The sequence below is a fragment of the Schistocerca serialis genome, chromosome 7, assembly GCF_023864345.2.
Source record: "Schistocerca serialis cubense isolate TAMUIC-IGC-003099 chromosome 7, iqSchSeri2.2, whole genome shotgun sequence".
Classification (NCBI taxonomy): domain Eukaryota; kingdom Metazoa; phylum Arthropoda; class Insecta; order Orthoptera; family Acrididae; genus Schistocerca; species Schistocerca serialis.
In genome coordinates this window covers 160,930,025-160,952,148 of record NC_064644.1, presented here as the reverse complement: position 1 = coordinate 160,952,148, position 22,124 = coordinate 160,930,025, and the positions used below count along the sequence as shown (strand labels likewise).

Here is a 22,124-nt window from a genome sequence, read left to right as displayed (position 1 = left end):
TATTATTAAAACAAATGTGTTTTTCATTCCAGAGAGACCTTCTTCAAAATTACAATCACCAGCTTTCTCCTATGAATGGCATTTTGCTGACTGCTACCAACAAAGGGAGAAATTACCATTGTGACAAAATAAGAAAAATCAGAGCTCAGACTGGTAGATTTAGGTGTCGATTTTTCCCACACACTATCTGAGAGTGGAAAAGTATAGAAACTGTCTGAAAGTGATTTTCTGTACCTTCTATCAAACACCTACATGTGTATTCCAGAATAACCATGTAACTCTAGATTTAGATTCTTAACATTTTTCTATCACTATCAATAAAAATATCCTTAAACTAGATATAGCACCAGATGAAAACAATGTGCTCTATTAGTCAAATACATAAAATTACAATTTAGACAGCACTTTGTCCATATAATTATAATAATATCTTTCCTAGTGACACTAGGTATTGCATAAAACATCCCAACAGCATCTTTTGTTTAGGCATACTCCGCTTACACACCGTAATGAGAAAATAAGTTTTATTTTCCTAAACATTGCAAAATGCCACCTGATATCTCTTAGGAAGTACATCTGATATTTATGAATGAGTAGCACTCCTACCTGATGAGAACTAGCCTTTCAAATTTTGTATGCATTTCTGCTTTTAAGATTGTTAATTATGCTCTTTATAAATAGCTGCACTAGCCTTCATATTATTTTAATTTTGCTTTTAAGATTATTAACCTTGGGAACTAGTCCTGTATTATCATTTTCTTTTTTTGCTTCATGATATTTTAGTTCTTACTGTAGTCTATGGTTTCTTGGATGTTCTATTGAAACCACATTTTATACTTTTCATTGACAAATATCTCTTAAAGATGAGAAAAATGTATGTAAAGAAACATTAAATTTAAAATTGACATCTGATTCATTATATGTAACACATTAGCTGAGATCCTGTAAGTTCCTAATGAAAACCAATATTGTGAAATTATTACTATACTATTTCTCATTAACACTTGGCTCTGAGTTATCAGTGTTGCAGGTCCAACAGGCCATGGGGAGGCCTTTGTATTCTCTGGTGGCCAACATTTTTATGGAAGATTTTGAGGACAGGCACTCAACTCAGTAGGATTTGGGTGATATGGTGATAAAACTTTTATAGTTTGACCTCATGGCTTGAACAAACTCCAAGAATTCCTTCTACTTCTAAACTCCATAAATTAAAACATAAAATAAGGAGACATAAAGGAAGAAGATTGCTTGCTGTTTTTAGAAGGCTTAGCATGATGGTACACTTGGGCTTTTGGTATTTCGAAACACACTCATACAGATTCAGATTTACAGGCAACATATGGCACAAACCATGAGCATTCTGAAGACTTGGATTCACTGAACCCGTACCATTTCAGATCCCAGCAAATTGCAAGTGGAACTAGAACATCTCCAAATTGTATTCTTCAAAAATCGACATTCATCTCGGCAGATACAGAGACCACTACAAGCAAACAAATAGCACACAATGAAAAGGATAAGGCCTTCAGGATGAGAGCTTACTTGCCATTCACTGGAAATGTTTCTGTGAATATAGGTAGAGTATTAAGGAAACATAAGTTTAAAGTGATATTCTGTCCTCCATCAAAAATCTCCACACTTCAAACTTTTGGACCTCTATTATTAATGAGACAGTGGAAGTATGACTGTTTGAGGACTTTATCAAGTGGGATGGCAGTTACCAGTTAAATAATACATGGAGTCCTGTTATAAAAGACCACACAGCCAGCATAATTCACTAATTTACAGCCAGCGTAGTTTGCTAATTTTGTCATTGAAGATGGGCAATGCTCACAGTGGTGCACAAACCTGTAGCAGACATGCATGTGCTGTAGCAATGCGAATGCAATGACAACTGCAGACACCATGCATGCGCTAGCATTGTTTTAGGCAGGAGAACTCAGTGTATTTTTGCTAGTGTATGCCTAAAGACTGCCAGGAGAGACTGTGCAGAAACATCGTGGCAGCAAGTTACTGGCATTTGGCAGTTCACCTGAAAGCTTGTTACTTAATAGTTTCCTTAAAGGCAGGGACATGTAACCAGAAAATTAGTTTGCATTACTGTAACACTTTATCTGTGAATTCATAAGCTTACTGTTGGATTCCTTTGCTCTAGATATTTTCTCAGTTACCCATAGTCACTTCAACACACACTGTATGACACAAGTATGACGCCAAGCAATTTCCTTACTTTCAATATTTACAAACAAATGTCCAACAAATAATTATCTTTTCATGACAGCCACATATAATAAACAGAAAACTGAATGAAAATTTCTATACTTCAATTTTGTACTTTATATCACATTTGCATAAAGTGCGACTATAAGAATTCTATCACATCTGGAGCTGTATATGTGTCACCACTTCTGCACTCAAACTGTGGCACTGCTTGCACAGTGAAACAACTCTGCACTCAGCAAGCTACCCCTGTTAACTGTTACTGACAGAACAAACACATTCAACCACTGTGTTGCAAACTGCCCAGATGGAGCCTGCACGGAAAAGCTGCAATGGAATGTACTGAAGGAACATTGCAAATGCTCAAGTAACACTCAACCTGGATGGACTTACGAGTCATGATTGCAGTGTGGAATGGAGGAAATAGAATTTTCCAAAGGAACATATGAATTTGAGGCAAGCAAGTAATGGCCTGACTCTGAGATTGGCTATTACAGTAAATAATAATAATAATAATAATAATAATACTGAAATTCCAGTAGCATGAAGAAAAGCTCTGCATCAAAAACTGAATAGTTTTCTCAATGCTGTCCAAAAACAAGGTGAACTGTAAACACTTGCTTTTCATTTGGTAAATCCTGTCCTACAAAATATTTAATAACTCTAAGAGGAGATACTGAATGGAAACAAAGGACAGCACAAATGGAACCCGTTTAATCAATGGAAGAGTGTCGTGGAAGTGCTGAAAAGCCTGAACTGGTTGACATCTGAAATAGAATTATCAACTATCCCTTGACAGCCTAACTGAAAAGTTTCAAGAATCAGTATAGAGTGATGAACCTAGGAATACACAACAGCCTCTTATGTACTGGCCCCATAGGGGTTGCAAAGACAAGATTAAACTAATTACCACAAGCACAGACACATTCATGCAGTTCTTCCTGTGCTCCAAATGTGAATGGAATGGGAAGAAACCCTAATATGCAGTACAATGCTAAGTACCCTCTAGCATGCACTTCACAGTTGTCTGAAGATTGTGTGTGTAGATGTAGATCAGTTTCACTGTCACATTTTGTTTCTCCATGTAAACAGCACATGCACTAATTTTGAGTTAGCAATAACTATGGAAACATATTTACCATTTGCATCTAATATGTCAACAGTGACTTTTGTTTTTGCAATGTACTTTCCATCAGTTGCTGTAACATCCAGCAAATAGCTACTGACTGTCTCTCTGTCAAGAGGCTTTGCAACATAAACTTCACCCGTTTGGCGTATCTGGAACTGGGATCGTGCATCACCGCTGGTAATGTAGAAATCCACAGGTGTCGATAGATCAGCATCTTTGTCCTCTGTACTAAGCTGCACTACAACGGTGCCTGGTAATGCATCTTCGTTCACTGCAATAAAAGCATCCACATATTGATTTTAACCTTTTTTCCTTATATATAACCACATTGACAATATTCCTAGGTGTTCTTCCTCAGCTTGTAGTCCAATATTGTTTTCCTTGCAGTTAAAACTAATTATTACTCACCTTTAGCAATCAAAATAAAATAAAACCAACTGCGAAGGATAAGTAACAGTTATTCTCATATTGTTTTCCTTGCAGTTAAAACTAATTACTACTCACCTTTTGCAATCAAAATAAAATAAAATCAACTGCAAAGGATAAATAACAGTTATTCTCATCTACATTATGAAAAAGAATAGACTGCTACTCACCAAATAGAGGTGACATCGGGCAGTGGTCAGGCATATCTAAAGAATTTAAAAGTACTCTAAGCTATTCTCAGATGTGGAAAAAACACGCATATACAGACACACACACACACACACACACACACACACACACACACACACACACAAACAAACACACACCAAAAAACTGGCCACTGTTGTCTCCAGGTGCTGAAGCCCCACACACTGAGTAGGCTCTTAGCTGGGTTGGATTGTGGCACTATAGAAAGGTGTGGTAAGGGATGGTGAGCAGTAGGGGAGGGCAGGGATAACACATGTATGTGAGACTGGAGTGGAAACAGGGAGGAGAGTTGTGAAGCAGGTGCTGAAGTGAAGCACACAGTGTTGGGTGGCACTCTCAGCAACTACTTAGTCAAACTGTCTCTTGGCAACAGTATGGCTGTGGTCATTCATACATCTTGGGAACAGTTTGGCAGTGGTCATTCATGCAGATGGACAGCTTGTTAGAATGAGATTTTCACTCTGCAGCGGAGTGTGCGCTGATATGAAACTTCCTGGCAGATTAAAACTGTGTGCCGGACCGAGACTCAAACACGAGACCTTTGCCTTTCGCGGGCAAGTGCTCTACCAACTGAGCTACCCAAGCATGACTCACGCCCCGTCCTCACAGTTTTACTTCTTCCAGTATTTCGTCTCCTACCTTCCAAACTTTACAGAAGCTCTCCTGCGAACCTTGCAGATCTAGCACTCCTGAAAGAAAGGATATTGTGGAGACATGGCTTAGCCACAGCCTGGGGGGATGTTTCCAGAATGAAGCTGTGAGGACGGTGCATGAGTCATGCTTGGGTAGCTCATTTGGTAGAGCACTTGCCCATGAAAGGCAAAGGTTCCGAGTTTGAGTCTCGGTCTGGCACACAGTTTTAATCTGCCAGGAAGTTTCATATCAGCGCACACTCCGCTGCAGAGTGAAATTCTCATTCTGGAAACATCCCACAGGCTGTGGCTAAGCCATGTCTCCGCAATAGCCTTTCTTTCAGGAGTGCTAGTTCTGCAAGGTTCGCAGGAGAGCTTCTGTAAAGTTTGGAAGGTAAGAGACGAGGTACTGACAGAAGTAAAGCTGTGAGGACGGGGCGTGAGTCATGCTTGGGTAACTCAGTTGGTAGAGCACTTGCCCACGAAAGGCAAAGTTCCCAAGTTTAAGTCTTGGTCTGGCACACACTTTTAATTTGCCAGGAAGTTAGAGGTCATGACTGGATAGAATGCTTTACTGCTTGCTGTGAAGTTGGCAGACCTCATGGCTGTTTTCACAGGTGGCCTTGCCTTTGATCAGGTAAGAGATGCCAGTGACAGGAATGGAGTTCATAAAGAGGGAAGGTGTTTGGGACACATCTTTTATCAAGGTCTTTTACAGTGATGTGCTCTGTGGGGAAAAGGTATTGGTAGCATAGGTGGAATGGGGCAGTCAAGAATATTGCCAAGGTTGGGTGGGGAGTAGAACAACACTGTCAGAAGAGTGGGTAGGATAGAGAGTAAGGTAGTTCTCATTTCAGGAAACCGACGAGAGGTAGCTGAATCCCTGTCACAGAAAATGTTCAGTTGCTCACCTCCTTGGCGGTACTGTGTCACTAAGGACTGGAAAGAGAGAGAGAGAGAGAGAGAGAGAGAGAGAGAGAGAGAGAGAGAGAGAGAGAGAGAGAGAGAGAGAGAGAGAGAGAGATTTCTTTGTAGCTGGTCAGGGGGAAGGGTAGGTAATTGGTGACACAAAGTGCAGGAAATCTGTTTCTGGGCGAGTTGGGTAGGTTTTTTTCAGGCTATGAAGTCCTTGGACCCTCAGCATATTTGGAGAGGGACGGCTCACCACTGCAGATGTGATGAACACAGATGGTTAGTCGGTATAGAAGGGTCTTCCTGGAGGCTGAAGTGGACAGAAGTGCTAATGTAGCCATCTGTGAGGTGGAGATCAACATTAAGGAAGGTGCCTTGTTGGTTTGAGGAAGACCGGGTGAATCAAATTGAGTAAGTGTTGATGTTCTCAAGGAATGTGAATAGGGTATCCTCACCCTCAGTCCAGGTCATGAAAATGTCATCGATGAATCTGAACCATGTGAGGGGTGCCATGTGGGTACTCATGACTGTACCATGGATTTGTTTGTAGGTGATGCCTTCAAAGAAGATGTTATTGTCAGTGAAGGTTTAGGTTCACCAATGAAATTTTCATGATCTGGACAAAGAGCCAAGACACCCTATCTCTACTCCCCCATTCTCCTCAGCCCAATGTGCCACCTTCTCGGATGTTGAACTCCACCTCTATGATGGCTCCATCCCCACTATCAACAGTAACTGCATTTTAACTACTGTCATCCCTTCCATGCCAAGATATCACACACTCTTATAGTCTTGTCACCCATGGACAGTGCATCTCCAGTGACAAAAATTCCATTGTACAGTGTACTGAAAGTGTCATTAAGGCCACAACAGACAGCTGCTATCCCCCAAAACTGGATCACAAACAGATTTCCCATTCAGTATCCTCACATCCATCTAATCCTCCCACCACCCCCAAAAACCAGCTCCAGCTGCAAAAAGAGCACCTCCCTTATCACACAGTATCATCCTGGAAACCAACAGCTAAACAATATCCTTCACCAAGGCTTCAACTATCTACTATCATGCACAGAAATAAGGAACATACTATCCCCAATTCTTCCCATCCCTACTAAAGTGATATTCCACTGCACAACAAAACAACATAACACCCTGGTATATCCTTGTGCCAGACTTACACTCCACCTCTTGCCACATGCTTCATACCCCCGTACAAGACCCCGGTGCAAGATCTGTCATGTGGACCCATGCACCAAAAGCTACTCCAGTCACCTCAGAGGCACTTCTTATCCTATATGTGGCAGGGCCTCCTGGAAAGCAGTCATACCTTACACCAATTGTGCTTAAAATTTCACACAGTATTTTATTTGGAGACCCAGTTTCCTACCTAACTAAATGGCCACTGCCAAACTGTGGCCAAGAACAGGAATGACCACCAAGTGCTGCTTCACAACTGATACCATCTAGCTATCTAGATCCCCCCCCCAGTTTATGTAGATGGAATTTGTCCTTAGTTTCCATAATCCTCCTGGCCTCAATCTCCAACAGTCCCCTGCCCATGCCCCAACTTCATTCAGCCTGCACACACCCTTTTCCCCACAGTCTACTCTTGCTCTTTTCTGTTGCACCCTCCAAATCCATTTCTCCATGTCATCATCATCATCATCATCATCTCATGTGATGCACAGAGGTGCTGGTGATTGCGTGTCACCTCCCTATCCCATGCACATGCTAACTCTCCCTCCTACATTCTTATTTTGCACACTTGCTGCCCCCCCCCCTCTGAGCCATCAGCCACTCTTCTCCAACCCTCCTCCCTGCCTCCTTTTCTATCCTCGCCCTCTCCATCTAACACAACTCCTCACCCAGTCAACCTGCAGAACTGCAGTCCCAATGCCTCCACTATTTGGTGAGCTGTTTTCTTTAGTGTTAAATTACAACAGACATGTATATTTCATTCAACTTGTAAGAAACAATATGCTGTAATCCATGTAAAAAGTTGGCAATAGTGATTTCAGAAAAATGGAACTTTACAGAGTATTTACATAGAAAAGCAGAAACGTAAATGAATGTTATGTGTATAGCTTCTTCAGAACTATGCTGGAGAGTAAACTAAGAGACTAATTTTATATTTTTTTCTGCAGATGCGTTTTCATATGTACCAAACAAGGATACAGAATGAAAATAGGTAATTTACAATTATATACAATGATACATGAAAAAAATTTAGTACAATATAAGAATGGATCATCATTTGCAATGCAATAAATTTATGGAACTACACAAAGAAAGATAAACTGCATAACACACTATGCCTGTGTATATTAAAATTTTAGACTAATTATAGGAATTTTCAAACAAAAATTGATACCTTTTATACATTCAATATTATTCACAACTGAGAAAGATTTTAAGGTTAGTGTATATTGCAATCCTTTTTTATCTCATTATTTGACATAGTCAAATTTGGAGATAAGCAATCTCAATTGTTAAATCTGTGGATTCAGAAAAACACTTAACAATCAAGATTGGAAATAAAATTTTAGTTTCGACTTCAGATTATAAAAAAAATATGCTGATTAGTGTACAACTGCCAAATGGTGGGACACATTGTGGTAATTTGTGTGAGTAGGATCATTTGTTATACGATCCAATGGAACAATGATGTAAATTATCACAGAATAAAAAGTCGTCATACAAATGCATGAATCACTTAAAACTTGCAACACAAATACTGCGGAAATGGAAAGTGCTACCAATGTGCTGTTTTCACAGAATGCATTGGTAGTCAGGGGCTTATGTTGTTAGCCACTTAGTACATTGTAATAACACTTAAAAAGTGTATTTTTTGTGTAAACATACACTTTGTAATGGAACAACGCCTAATGCCATTAACAAACTAAAAGTAGGGTAGATTAGAATGTCAGTGGTGTTTGTTGCAGGATTCTAGTGAGAGTCGTTTATGAGATATTGTATTTTGAAAAGTTCCCACACTGACTCTTGTGCAACATCTGTGGTAGCATACATTAAAGAACAACTCAAGTGCATACACTAGTTATGTGGTTTCTGACCAACAACGAGGTAATTGACCATCACAGGCTGTATTCAAAATGACCACTGGGAGTGTGGCATTACATGCTTGCAGTCTGATATGGAATGACTGCTGCACACATGCTACCATTTTAGCAGAAATTACTGAACGGGCTGCAGTAATAAGTCGTTGCATGTCATTGTGTGTAGCTGGTACGGACTATTGAATATATTGCTCCATACAGTGTACAACAATGAACTGCACTCTTCCTACACTCTCCATACACCATGAGCATATTGGCTTTTTCTGCACTGGTAAATCCCATCATCCATTCACAATCTACTGGCTGTGACGCACTGACTAGCAAATTGCAATGCACTCACAGAATACACAAGCACATTGTAAGCAAACATAACATCATCGTACCCAGCAACTATGCAGGTTGAATGGCACAAACAAGAGTCAGCATGGAAACTTTGCACAATATAATATCTCGTAAATGGAACGATTGAAATTTGTTCTCAACAACATGGACCAGTTTAAAAACAACAGTGACACTCATGATTGTAATACCAGAGGAATGAAAGACTTGCACTATCCTCTACTTAACCTATCTTTGGCACAGAAAGGGGTAAAAATATGCTGCTCTAATACTCTTCGATAAATTACCAGATGAAGTAAAATGTTTGACAGACAGCAGTAATAGTTTCAAAAATAAACAGAAATCATGTCTCCTTGACAACTCCTTTGATACCATAGCTGAATTCTTGAATATGAATAAATAAATCTGTAGATATTATGTATGTGTTTTGCGCCATTTAAGGGAATGGGATAGGTAAAAAAATGTAAGCTTTCTTTATTCATATGTGCATTTATTATTCACTTGACATGTTCCACATCATAACGGTTACCCTGAGACTGATCAATGGAACAAGTAACTAACTAACTAAACAATTTTCACTAGTTTGTTAATGACAAATGGCATTATTCCATTTAAAATAGTGTATGTTTGCACAAAAAATCCACTTTCTAAGTATTATTACAATCTGTTTGTTGGTTAACAATACAAGGCCCAGACCATCAATACTTTCCATTTCCACAATATTTTAGGTGATTCACTTTGTATATGTGTACATTGAACTTATGCTTGCCAAAGTCTTCTGCCTGCCACAGCACAGTTGCTTCCTAATCTTCTGAGGCTTATGTCATGAGCAACACATGGTGTTTATGTTCACATATGGAGATAACATTGTACTGGTTTCCAGTGTGGGATAGGCATCTCGTTCTACATAGTCCATAACAGTTACTGCTTCAGACATTTTTTTAGAATAACGTAATGTGGAAAGCATGATCTCAGTGTCCACATATGTAAACTGTCTGATTCTGTTCAAAAAATGTTCAAATGTATGTGAAATCTTATGGGACTTAACTGCTAAGGTCATCAGTCTCTAAGCGTACACACTACTTAACCTAAATTATCCTAAGGACAAACACACACACCCATGCCCGAGGGAGGACTCAAACCTCCGCCGGGACCAGCCACACAGTCCATGACTGCAGCGCCTTAGACCATTCAGCTAATCCCGCACGGCTCTGATTCTGTCAGTGTGCATTGTAAAACAAACAATCCTGGTCCCACAAACTGTGATGATGTATCTCATCAGTTGTAGACTAATCAGAGTATTTTGTTATGATCTGAAGATGTCTTGCAGATAAGCTGAAACTAGTAATCAATAAAATTATATTTGCAATCTTGATTATTAAGATTTTTCCTGAAACTATGGCCTTTTTTATGAAAATATTTTTAATGCCATAATGAAGATAACTTTCCATCTTGCATTATTAATATGATATCTTTAATTTGTTTCTAAGTAAACAATACTGTCTATATGGAAATGTAGTGTCATGTGGTCTCTATGTTTTGACAAGTTTCCTACTAATTATCTTCAGGTGACATCTAAAGATGAGGAGTAAGACTTTTTGAAACATTTCAACAACATGAAGCCATGAGTCAGCTGATAACTTGAGGAGATTTCATCAACAAAATACTTTCTGCACTTTAACTTGTGAATTATAAAATTTGGCGTACAATTCCATAACATAAAAGGGTATGGAGGTATGCACAATATGTTGATTGATACTTACAAAACTAGAATTTATTATAATGGCAAGTGTTTGTGGACAGAACCTCTTTAAATTCCTCAGCATATGATGCTCACAGCCAAATCTGTTATCTGTATAAATACCAAAAACCTTTTGAATCTGTTAAATATCATATGCAATGAAAATATTCTGTGTGCATCTATGGTCAGAGCAGAGATGAATGTAATTGGTTTGATAAAATTTTCTGAGAGTGAATTTTGTGAACAAAATTATAAAACAATTGCTTGGCAACACTTTCTAGATTACTGTTGTTGTTTACTACAGAGATAATACCAACAGCGAACACTGTAATGAGAAATGGTAGAATATTATGGAAATATGCCTGATGGCTTCCATAATATTCAATGCCTCAGTCAGATTCCTGAAATAGAAGAAGTATATGTCTCACATAAGTTTAAGAATGCAAAGAAGATAGTTCTTTAAATATAGTGTGCCAAATCTACAGCATTGAGCCCCAATGAAGAAGAAACACTGATCTGCCCTACAAAATCTCTTGCCCACCGTAAAGTCCCGAGCGACTGGAAAAAGGCGCAGGTGACACCTGTATATAAGAAGGGTAGAAGGATGCATCCTCAAAGTTACAGACCAATATCCTCAACATCGGTTTGTTGCAGGATTCTTGAACATATTCTTAGTTCCAATATAATGAATTTCCTTGAGACGGAGAAGTTGCTGTCCATGCATCAGCACGGCTTCAGAAAGCATCGCTCCTGCGAAATGCAACTCGCCCTTTTTTCACATGATATCTTGCAAACCATGGATGAAGGATATCAGATGGATGTCATATTCCTTGACTTCCGGAAAGCGTTTAACTCGGTGCCCCACTGCAGACTCCTAACTAAGGTACGAGCACATAGGATTGGTTCCCAAGTACGTGAGTGGCTCAAAGATTTCTTAAGTAATAGAACCCAGTACGTTGTCCTCGATGGTGAGTGTTCATCGGAGGTGAGGGTATCATCTGGAGTGCCCCAGGGAAGTGTGGTAGGTCCGCTGTTGTTTTCTATCTACATAAATTATCTTTTGGATAGGGTGAATAGCAATGTGTGGCTATTTGCTGATGATGCTGTAGTGTACAGGATGGTGTCGTTGTTGAGTGACTGTAGGAGGATACAAGATAACTTGGACAGGACTTATGATTGGTGTAAGAAATGGCAGCTAACTCTAAATATAGATAAATGTAAATTAATGCAGATGAATAGGAAAAAGAATCCCATAATGTTTGAATACTCCATTAGTAGTGTAGCGCTTGACACAGCCACATTGATTAAATATTTGGGCGTAACATTGCAGAGCGATATGAAGTGGAACAAGCATGTAATGGGAGTTGTGGGGAAGGCGGATAGTCGTCTTCGGTTCATTGGTAGAATTTTGGGAAGATGTGGTTCATCCGTAAAGGAGACCTCTTATAAAACACTAATACGACCGATTCTTGAGTACTGCTCGAGCATTTGGGATCCCAATCAGGTCGGATTGAGGGAGGACATAGAAGCAATTCAGAGGCAGGCTGCTAGATTTGTTACTGGTAGGTTTGATCATCACGCGAGTGTTACGGAAATGCTTCAGGAACTCGGGTGGGCATCTCTCAAGGAAAGGAGACATTCTTTTCATGAATCGCTACTGAGGAAATTTAGAGAACCAGCATTTGAGGCTGACTGCAGTACAATTTTACTGCCGCCAACTTACATTTCGTGGAAAGACCACAAAGATAAGATAAGAGAGATTAGAGCTCATACAGAGGCATACAGGCAGTCATTTATCCCTCATTCTTTTTGGGAGTGGAACAGGGAGAGAAGATGCTAGTTGTGGTACGAGGCACCCTCCGCCAAGCACCGTATGGTGGATTGCGGAGTACGTATGAAGATGTAGATGTAGAAATGACTTCAGCGCTTGGATTTTCCTAAAATTTTCTATATATTTCTCTCTTTGGTAAACAGTTGCTCTTATGTTTTCAACTGACTACTCAATTTGGCCTTCTTTCCCTTCCTTCATCTCTTATTTCAATCTTTATGTGTGTGTCTGTGTGTGTCCACAATGTTCTGCAACCTGTACTACAGAACACAGCAGACAGATTTTAGTTTTTCAAATGCAATGAATAAAGCATATTTAATGTATTCATGTTATTAGATTATATTGACCAAATCTATAACCAGTTTACTTCTTCAGTAAATGCAAAGTTTACTTACCAGCAGCCTCATAATGTCTACTACCAAATACAGGAGGGTTGTCATTGTAGTCTTGGAGTTTAATATAAACATTAGTTCTAGTAAAGTGTTTTGGAGTTCCATTGTCTGTTGCAACAATCTGGAAAACATACTCTGACTGTTTCTCTTTGTCCAGCTGCACAAGAGTAGTTATCCAGCCAGTATATGCATCAACAGCAAATACATTTGCGAGATCACCAATATCAGAACCAAATGAATACCGCACTTCTCCATTACTCCCAATGTCCTTGTCATGTGCAACAACTGAAACAAAGTACACATATTTAGCTACATGTTCAATAACATTTATTCTCTCTCTCTTTCTCTCTGTACATATGTGTGTGCAAAGTACTTCAATGCTTTAATTTAGCGCCATAACTGGTTTCTGGCTACAGCTTTGAAATAAAGCATTTTAAAAGTATTTGTGGCGGGTTGCTTTATTCAATGCCGATCATTAATGGGTGCAGAGTTTACAAGATCAAACACGGATAAAATAACAGGTTAGCTCATGTTGTACTGAGTAAGGAAGAAAATATTTTAGATAGGCCCCTTTTCTATAGATATTACCCCATTATTTTACTTGTTTGCTCCATTTTTGGTGTATACTCTTTCAACTATATCATCATTGTTTACAAATGTGTATATTCCATTATATATTAGTTTTCTGGAATTCTTGAGATATTCACTGTATAGCTGTAACATAGTGCCCAGCTGAATGACCATTGTTTCACATTTTCAGAAAAATTATATCTTAAAATTACATAAAGAATTTACTTATGAATCAAAAACTTGAAGACAATTGAGCTTAAATCTACTTATGTTTTAAATGTGTATATGATCGAGTTATTGCCTCATTATTTTGTAAAACGTGAGCTCATCACACTGCAATATATTACTGATCATGGCATAATGTTCATGATAATGCAAACTGACTTGACCAACATCATATTCCACATTTGCTAAAAGATCAATACAGATACGAGTAAAATAAAGTACAAACTGTGGTGGCATAAACATCTTCACATCGTCACTGACTTCAAGTGGATGGACTTGTAGAGGTATAAACAGTACACCAATATGCCCAAAAAAAGTAAGATTTTACATTTTACATCTTGCATTTTATGCAGTTTTCCAACAGAGCTAAAAAAAGGTTTAGATGTTTTCAAAAAGGCAGTTCCAAGTATTACATGAGCTTCTTTCTTGAAAGAGGAAAATGGAAAGAGGAAAATGAAAGTAATCCTAACCTTTGCACAACTACCAGCATTTCAAAAGGAGTCTTTAGTGACATCACACTTAAAATGTACAGAAAGTAAAGGAATTTTATCATTAAGCTAATATTTGACTGATTTAGAACTAAAATGCTAATACACATTAATAGATAGGTACAGAAAATGGAGAGAAATAAGTAACATGTAAGTTTGGTGTCAGTAATGGAAATAATTATTTTACCTTTGAGTATTGATGTTCCTTCCTCTACATTTTCAGCCAAGGTTAACTTATATGGGTTGCTTTCAAATTCTGGTATATGATCATTCTCATCAAGAACTTTTAAAGTAACTTCAGCTAGTGCTGTCAAAGGAGGACTTGAATCAGTTTCTGCAAGAACTGCTATGACGTGTACGTCATGTGATTCTCTGTCAAGAGGCCGAGTCAGCATCAACTGTCCTTGTCCATCCACAGAAAATGTGGGAATATCTTCATTACCAGAAATTATGCGATAGTGAACAGAGATGTTTGTGACAGTCTTCAACCGTGTTATTATTGTTCCTGCAAAATCATAAAATAAAATAACATTGTATAGACCTAAATGTGAAGTGACCAGATCAAAATTTCACAGGAGGAAAAGAAAGGAAAAGTACACACACACACACACCGAGATGCATACTCGATGGTTATATAACTCTTTAATCATAAAATTTCATTGTGGCCTTATAATATTATTTCTGTAATAGCAACTCTGTATGAAAAATGGACACAGATATTACCATATGATTTCAGGTAAATATTTGAAAAAGAGCTCAACACAATTCAGTATTCATCACTCTCAGCAGCCCATCCAAATAAGGGCCAGAAAGGTGGAAAAATGGGAATTCTTCTAATTAATTTGTTTTTATTTTGATACTCTCACTGCTTCTACAGCTGACTTGCATCTCTGATGTGCTGTCGAATTTCTTGGGTTGAGCCATAACTATAAATTTGTCACTAGCGCTCATCATGAATCCTATGTTGATTGCATGGTGCATGATATTATTCCTGGATAGGGAATTCTGCAAAAAAAGCACTTCACTGTGAGAATCTGACACTTACAGATGTGCCCAATATAGCACAGTCCTTTGAAGCATTATGAGCCATAGGCAATTGTCTGCATGGGGGGAGGTATGCTGCAAGTGTTCAGGATCAAGTTCCGTTTCAGCAATTGGAGTCTCTCTGCTCTCATTTCTCGACTCTGTTTTCCCATGGGTCTGTTGTGCTACAGGTTTCCATGCCCACTGTACCATGTAAGAGTCCACCTGCCCTCATTTATTTTGTGGTGTGTAAAAGCGACACTGGCAAGCAAATTAGACCGTATGAGGTTGCTTTATGTCATTTGGCCTATTTCTTCGAGTAAATGGGCTACACCTGTAGTCATCTTTAAGAAGCTGACAGGTAAGTTTCACTTCTGTGGTGACTTCATTGTAACAATTAAAGCACAGTCTGTGATAGATACATACCCTTTGCTCTGCCCTAATGAGTTGCTCGCAAAATTGTCAGGCGGCCACTACTTTTCCGAGATTGACTTGTTGGAAGCATACTTCCAACTCCCCTTGGATGAGGCCACTAGGCACCTTCTCATCGTCAATATCACCTTTTGGCCTATACCAATATCACTGCTTGCCTTTTGGCGTTGCTAGCGTGCTTGCAATGTTTCAGATTTTTTAATAACAGCTGACAGCCTCTGTATCCAGCTGCATTAGTTACCTCAATGATATCATTGTTTCAGGCTCTTCCACTGAAGAACACCTTAGCAATCTTGTTGTTTTCTGTTTTGCAGTCTGCTGGCCTCAAGTGCAATCCTGCCAAATCTCAATTTTTTTCAGTGGTCAATTGAGTACCTAGGTTTTGAGATTTCTCACACAGAGATCAAGCTGTTGGATTACCATGTTGATGCAATCTTGGCTTTGCTGTGGTTGACCTCCATTAAGAAACTGCAGGTGTTTCTAAGTTGTGTACTACCATCAGTTTTTAACAGATGCATTCACTGTTGTTCAGCCCCTGCACGCACTTTTGTGCAAAAACATGCCTTCTTTTTGGTCCCCTGCTTGTGACCAAGCATTTGCTTTGCTTACATCTAAGCTTCAATCAGCCTTGTGTCTGGCCACTTTTCAGCCTGGTCAGCATCTCACGTTGGTTACAGGTGCCTCTCAGCACAGTCTTGGCGCAGTGTTGGCACACAAATACACAGATGGGTCTGAAGGACCCATTGCTTACGCTTATAAACTTTAACTCCCACCCAGCAGTGGTATTCTCAGATTGGAAAGAAGGCTTTAACGACTGTGTTCATCCTTCAAAATTTTCAAGTCTTCTTGTACGGTTCTAAGTTTTATTTAATCATGGATCACAAGTCGTTGGTTGCTCTTTTTAACCCTTTGGACACGGCAGCACATCATTTGCAGCAGTGGCTCGATTCCTCTCCCGTTATCATTACCAGATCCATTACCGGCTGATGGTGCAACACGCCAACGCTGACGACGATGCCTTATCTTGCCTTCTGATTGAGCCAGATCCGGCATTTGACCAGGATGAGTTGCTTTATTTCTATTTCGATACTGAGAACCAGAATACAGTCGATGGTTTTCCGATCACTAGTGCCACAATAGTATCGGCTGTTGCCACGGATCCCATACTTAGATGGGTCCTCTCTTTTGTGCAGCATGGTTGGCTGGAAAAACCCCTGTGCCATGCCTCAGATCTCTTGTGTGATTAAGTCTACCTCCAGCACCGCCTTTTTGTGTTTGATGGGGTTCCTTTGTTTGCTACAGAGGATGCTGCTCCCTGGGTTGTGATTATCGCTTCCTTATGCAGTAATGTACTGTGACTTCTGCATGTCAGTCATTGGAAGACCTCTCACACCAAAGCTTTGGCCTACTGTCACATGTATTGACTGTGGCATAGATGGAGACATTACGCAACTTATCACTTCTTGTAAACACTGTGTTCAGCAACAGGATGGTCCTGTGGGCTTGTTTTCCCCCCTGGGCTGACAGGCAGACATCCTGTTGCTTTGATCAGCTGCAGTTGCGTGAGTCCAGAGCCCCCCCCCCCCCCCCCTGCCCTGCAGATGCCTGTTTCTGTGTCACAGACAGTCTGGTTCATGCTGCAGTGGGGGTCACTGCCTGGCAGGTCACTGCCTGGGGTTCTGCTCCCATTTCTCGACTACCATCGCCTGTGCAGCACCTGCTGCACCTGATACTGCAGCCTCTGTCATCTCCATTGCTAAGTCCTGTGCAACCGCTGTCTCCAATGCCCCTACTGTTGCCTCCAGTGCCAAACGCGATGAGGACATCACCATGGAGATGCCATCACTGGTCCTGCCCTATGGTGTCTCATGAGGGGGGGGGGGGGGGGAGACACCAAAGCAGTCCCTCATCATTTCTGCCCCTACTTGCCGGTGCCTGCCTGCCACATGCTGCAGCAGCCATATTTGCCATCTTTTGAAATGGATGTCAGCACATTCATTGGTGTTTTCCGTGACTCATAATCTCACTGCTTTGAGATATCAGTGCTTTTTTTTCACAGTATCAGAGCTGCTAAAGAACCAGTGCTTTTCAGTACCAGTGCTTTTCTGTCCCATGCATATTTCAGTGTCTAGTGCTTTCCTGTACTCGGTTTTCCTAGCCCTGGAAGGGAGGAATGATGTAACTTCACTCATGACATGCGATTTCAGAAATCGCGCATCCATGCAGTTCACTGGTCTGCTTATAGAGGTCGCCTGGGTTGGTGACCTGGGTGCCCTCTAGTGAGCCACCAAAGAAACGTATTATTTAAGTGATCATAAATGAGTGCTCAGCCTGATCGTAACTGTATTATTGTTGTTCAGTCAATAAATATGTTCAGTGCTATGCACAACTTGTACTTCACTGTACATTACACGTTTCTCTATGAATCACATTTGTTCTTGCAATAACAGTTCCTTCCACAGATCTTATATGGAAAAGTTTCAAGGATGTGGAAATCAAATTATTTTAAACATATTATCATTTACTAAGTAACACATAATTTTTCAGAAACATGTAAATGTATACCTTCAAACTGATCCCAACACCTCCTTTCACCCATGCATATGTTCACGTGTTTTCCTGGTCCTGCCTGACACTCATAATTCTATTCTCACACTTCATACCCTGAGAAACTCCCTCTACCCCTGCATGCACCATATTAACCTTACCCAAATCATTTTTGCTGACCTCCTCTACTCCTCTCTACTTTTATCTGACCACCAAACCTGCACCCTCACACAATTAGCATCTCTTTATTTCTATTTTTACTTTAATTTCACCCTCTTCTCATATCAATCTCATTTTGTTTTCATCTCATTTTTTCCTCTAGTTAATCTGGTTTCGTCCTTTGTTACTGTACTTCATCTGGTTTAACCTTTCATGAGTTTTTAAGATATTCACATGTATTTTCAAATGTTTTTATCCTCCACTACAGATTCTTGTTCCTTCCATCTGTGCCAATGCAGGAAGGTGTCCTTTCCCCTAGCCAGAACTCAGTCCCACATACTGCTCCTGCCTTCTTAACTAGCTCATGGAATTTCCCCCAAATGGCCTGACCATTAAATTATTCATCTCTGGCTGCAAGTCATCCTTCCAAAATGGCTGTTCAAGTTCTGTCAGAGCATAGCCATCACTGATGTCCTGCAAAACCATGTAACTCGGGCCCAAGACTCCTTGCATTGTCTCTATTGCATTCTTAAAATCCTCCTGCTCTCAGACTGAAACCCTTTCCTTCCAGAAACTAGAGCAGCATGCACACCACCACCTCAGAAAATTATCTGATGAATTCACCTCATACTCTCACCTTGGGCTACTACTATCCACCACCACCACAATGGCCCCTATCGAACCTCCTCAACAACCCTTCATAGCCATAAAAACCTGTCCTGTAGATCTATTACATCTGTCACACTCTCAAAAACTCCCTCCTGCCACCCTACAGAAACTAAAGCTTAAATAGACTAATAAGACAATTATGAACATGTCCTCCAAAATCCTAAGACCCACAGAAGTTTCAGCAGTTTCCAAAAGCCTTACCTTTTGCACCAGTCCCAAATGTAACGATGCTGGGCTTGTTAAAGATCTTCTAGTCTTCTCTCCTAAAGTAGCAAGTTTTTTTGCTATCAGTGTTGTCTATCATACAACCAAAAATCATATTGAATCCTGTCTCACTCAGTTTACTCCCGCTTCTAATTGTGGTCCACCCACACTTCACCAGAGTCAACCTCTGTTAAGTTTCCAGGATTTACTAATCTTAAACCTTGGCTCATTATCATTCCCCAAATACCTCAGCATGGAAACCAACCTCAGGACTGCAGGACAAACTGCAGTTCACCACCTAAAAGATGATCCTGATCTTATACTCTTACCTTCCAACAGGGGCTCCACCACTAGTGTTCTGAACCACAGGGATTACTTCGCTGGCATCTTTCAGAAATGTTTGCCTGCAAGGCTTGCCACTGTGATACTATTCAAGAAATTCAGCATGATCTCCAGTCCCTCCTCAGTTCCCTGGATTTCACAGAACCTCTCCCCTGTGTCTACCTGTCTCCTTACCCTTACCACTCTGTAGATTCCTCCCTTGTAGATGCTTCTTAAAATGCTTAATCCCAACAACCTAAGATGTCCCATTGTGGCTGAATACTGTTCTCCAAAGAGAGGATCTCTGTCCTTGTGGACCAACACCATCTACCTATATAAAAGACACTAACCATTCCCTCCATTGTCTCTCCAGAGTTCCTGTCCCTTTACCACCCAGTGCCATACTTGTTATGATTGATGCCATCTCCCTCTACACCAACAACTCCACTGTCCATGGTTTTGGTGCCACTGAACACTAAATTTTCCAACACTCAAATGACACCAAACATACCAATACCAATACCAACATACCAATTATATCCTCACCCACAATTACTTTTCCTTCAATGCCATCACATACAAACAAATCTGCAGTATAGCCATGGGCAACCATGTGTCTCCATCACAGTCCAGACTATGCTTAGGCCATCTAGATGAATCCTCACATCTCAAAGTCCTCACCTGACTCAGATTCATCATTGGCATTTTCATGATCTGGACAGAAAGTGAGGACATGCTATCCACATTCCTTGGAAACAGTAACATTTTCTCCCCTACTTGCTTCACCCGGTTCCCCTCAGGTCAACAAGCCACCTTGCTCGATGTAGACCTCCAGTTCACAAGATGGTTCCACTAGTAACTCTGTCCTCATCAAACCTACTTATCACCAACAACATCTCAATTTCAAGCTGCCACCCATTTCATAAAGCCTAGTCAGTAATTGTCATCACCATGTCTGCAGTGGTGAGTACTCTTTAAAAATTGTGAGGGTCTGAGTCTTTCACAGAGCAAAATTACTCTCCCAATCCTGCCCAGAAACAGATCTCAATGCTTTGTCTCACAAGTAAATATCCTACCCACTGACTGGGCATACACAACACACAAAGGAGCAACCCCCCCTTGTAACTCAGTACCATCCATGACACAAGCAAGGGAATCACATTCTCTATCTGGGTTTTGATTACCTCTCTTACTGTCACAGTAAGAAATATCCTTCTCATTACCCTATCCACCCCACCAACAGTGTTATTTTGCTGCCCACCAAATCTACACAAATCCATGACTGTCTCTGTGTCACCTTAACTACCAAACCCTAGCCTCATGTCTCATAATCCTGTAATAGACCTAGATGCAAGACCTGTCCTGTGCACTCTCCCATTACCACGACCACTTGGCATCTCACAGGCAACTCTTGCCCAGTCAAACACCAAGCCACCTATGAAAGCAGCCATGTGGTCTACCAAATTAGTTCCAAACACTGAACAGTATTCTATATGGTCATGACCTATAAAAAGCTGCCTGTCTGCATGAATGGCCATTGCCAAACTGTGGTTAAAAGATAGTTGGACCACACATTTGCCAGTCGTGCCACCCAACATGATGCGCTTGACTTCAGCAATTGCTTCGCAGCCTGTGCCATCTTGATTCTTCCCACCAATGCCAGGTTTTCTGAATTGTGAAGGTGGGAACTTTTCCTACAACATATCCTTCATTCCTGTAACCCCCTGGTCTCATTCTTTGTTAGTCCCTATTCCCAACTGCCTCCATCCCCTTCCTTTCTCCTCACTTCCACCACATACGCACTGCCACCCCCCCCCCCCCAACCCCCCCCCAAGTGCACCTGAATACAGGGCGTTTCAATAGGACTTTACAACTTTAAAAATTCATATAAATTTAATGAAAGAAGGTATAGAGTTGGGTGTAGTGTTATTTTGTAGGAAAACACATCAAGTTTTTTTTACCTTGAACTAAAGATGTTGTATGTGGCTTCCATTAGTTATCCTGCACACATCCCATCGGAAGTCAGTTTCCTCCCAAACTCTCTGTAGCATTGCAAGTGTAACTTGTTCAGTGGCGGCGCAAATTCATGCTCTAAGTTCAAGTAGAGAAACCGGCACAGGAGGTACAAACACAATATCCTTGATGAATCCCCATAAAAGAATTGAGTGTTGTCAGGTCTGTGGAATGTGGGGCCATGCAATTGGCACATCATGATCAATCCATTGACCTGGAAAGTGGTCACTGAGGGATGGTGCACCATCTTGAATGAGGTAAACATTTCGTTCTTGGTCATCCTCATTGATATGTGGTATCCAAAATTCTAGTAACACATCCAGGCACACTATCCCGTTGATGGTTCTCTCACAAAAAAAAAGGGGCCATACACTTTGTTCTTGCTCACTGCCCAAAAAACTTTCAGTTTAGGGCTATCATGAACATGTTGCAATGTTTGATCTAGATTTTCACTGCCCCACATCCTATAGTTATGTGCGTTAACCTTGCCACTCAAGTGAAAAGTCGACTTGTCAGAAAAGATGATTTTGTCCAAGAAACGTTCATCCTCATGTAACTGATTTAACATATCTG

General features: G+C 40.4%; 1 protein-coding gene across 1 annotated transcript in view; it reads right to left on the bottom strand.

Moving 5' to 3' along the window:
* The window catches only part of LOC126412870 (fat-like cadherin-related tumor suppressor homolog), an 894,730-nt gene that overhangs the window by 33,169 nt on the left and 839,437 nt on the right, over positions 1 to 22,124 (bottom strand). The window contains exons 28-30 of the mRNA XM_050082746.1: positions 14,371 to 14,688; positions 12,904 to 13,185; positions 3,360 to 3,620 (exon numbers count right to left, since the gene is read on the bottom strand). Of these exons, the coding sequence (XP_049938703.1) occupies positions 3,360 to 3,620; positions 12,904 to 13,185; positions 14,371 to 14,688 (861 nt within the window). The remainder of the gene's footprint in view (positions 1 to 3,359; positions 3,621 to 12,903; positions 13,186 to 14,370; positions 14,689 to 22,124) is intronic.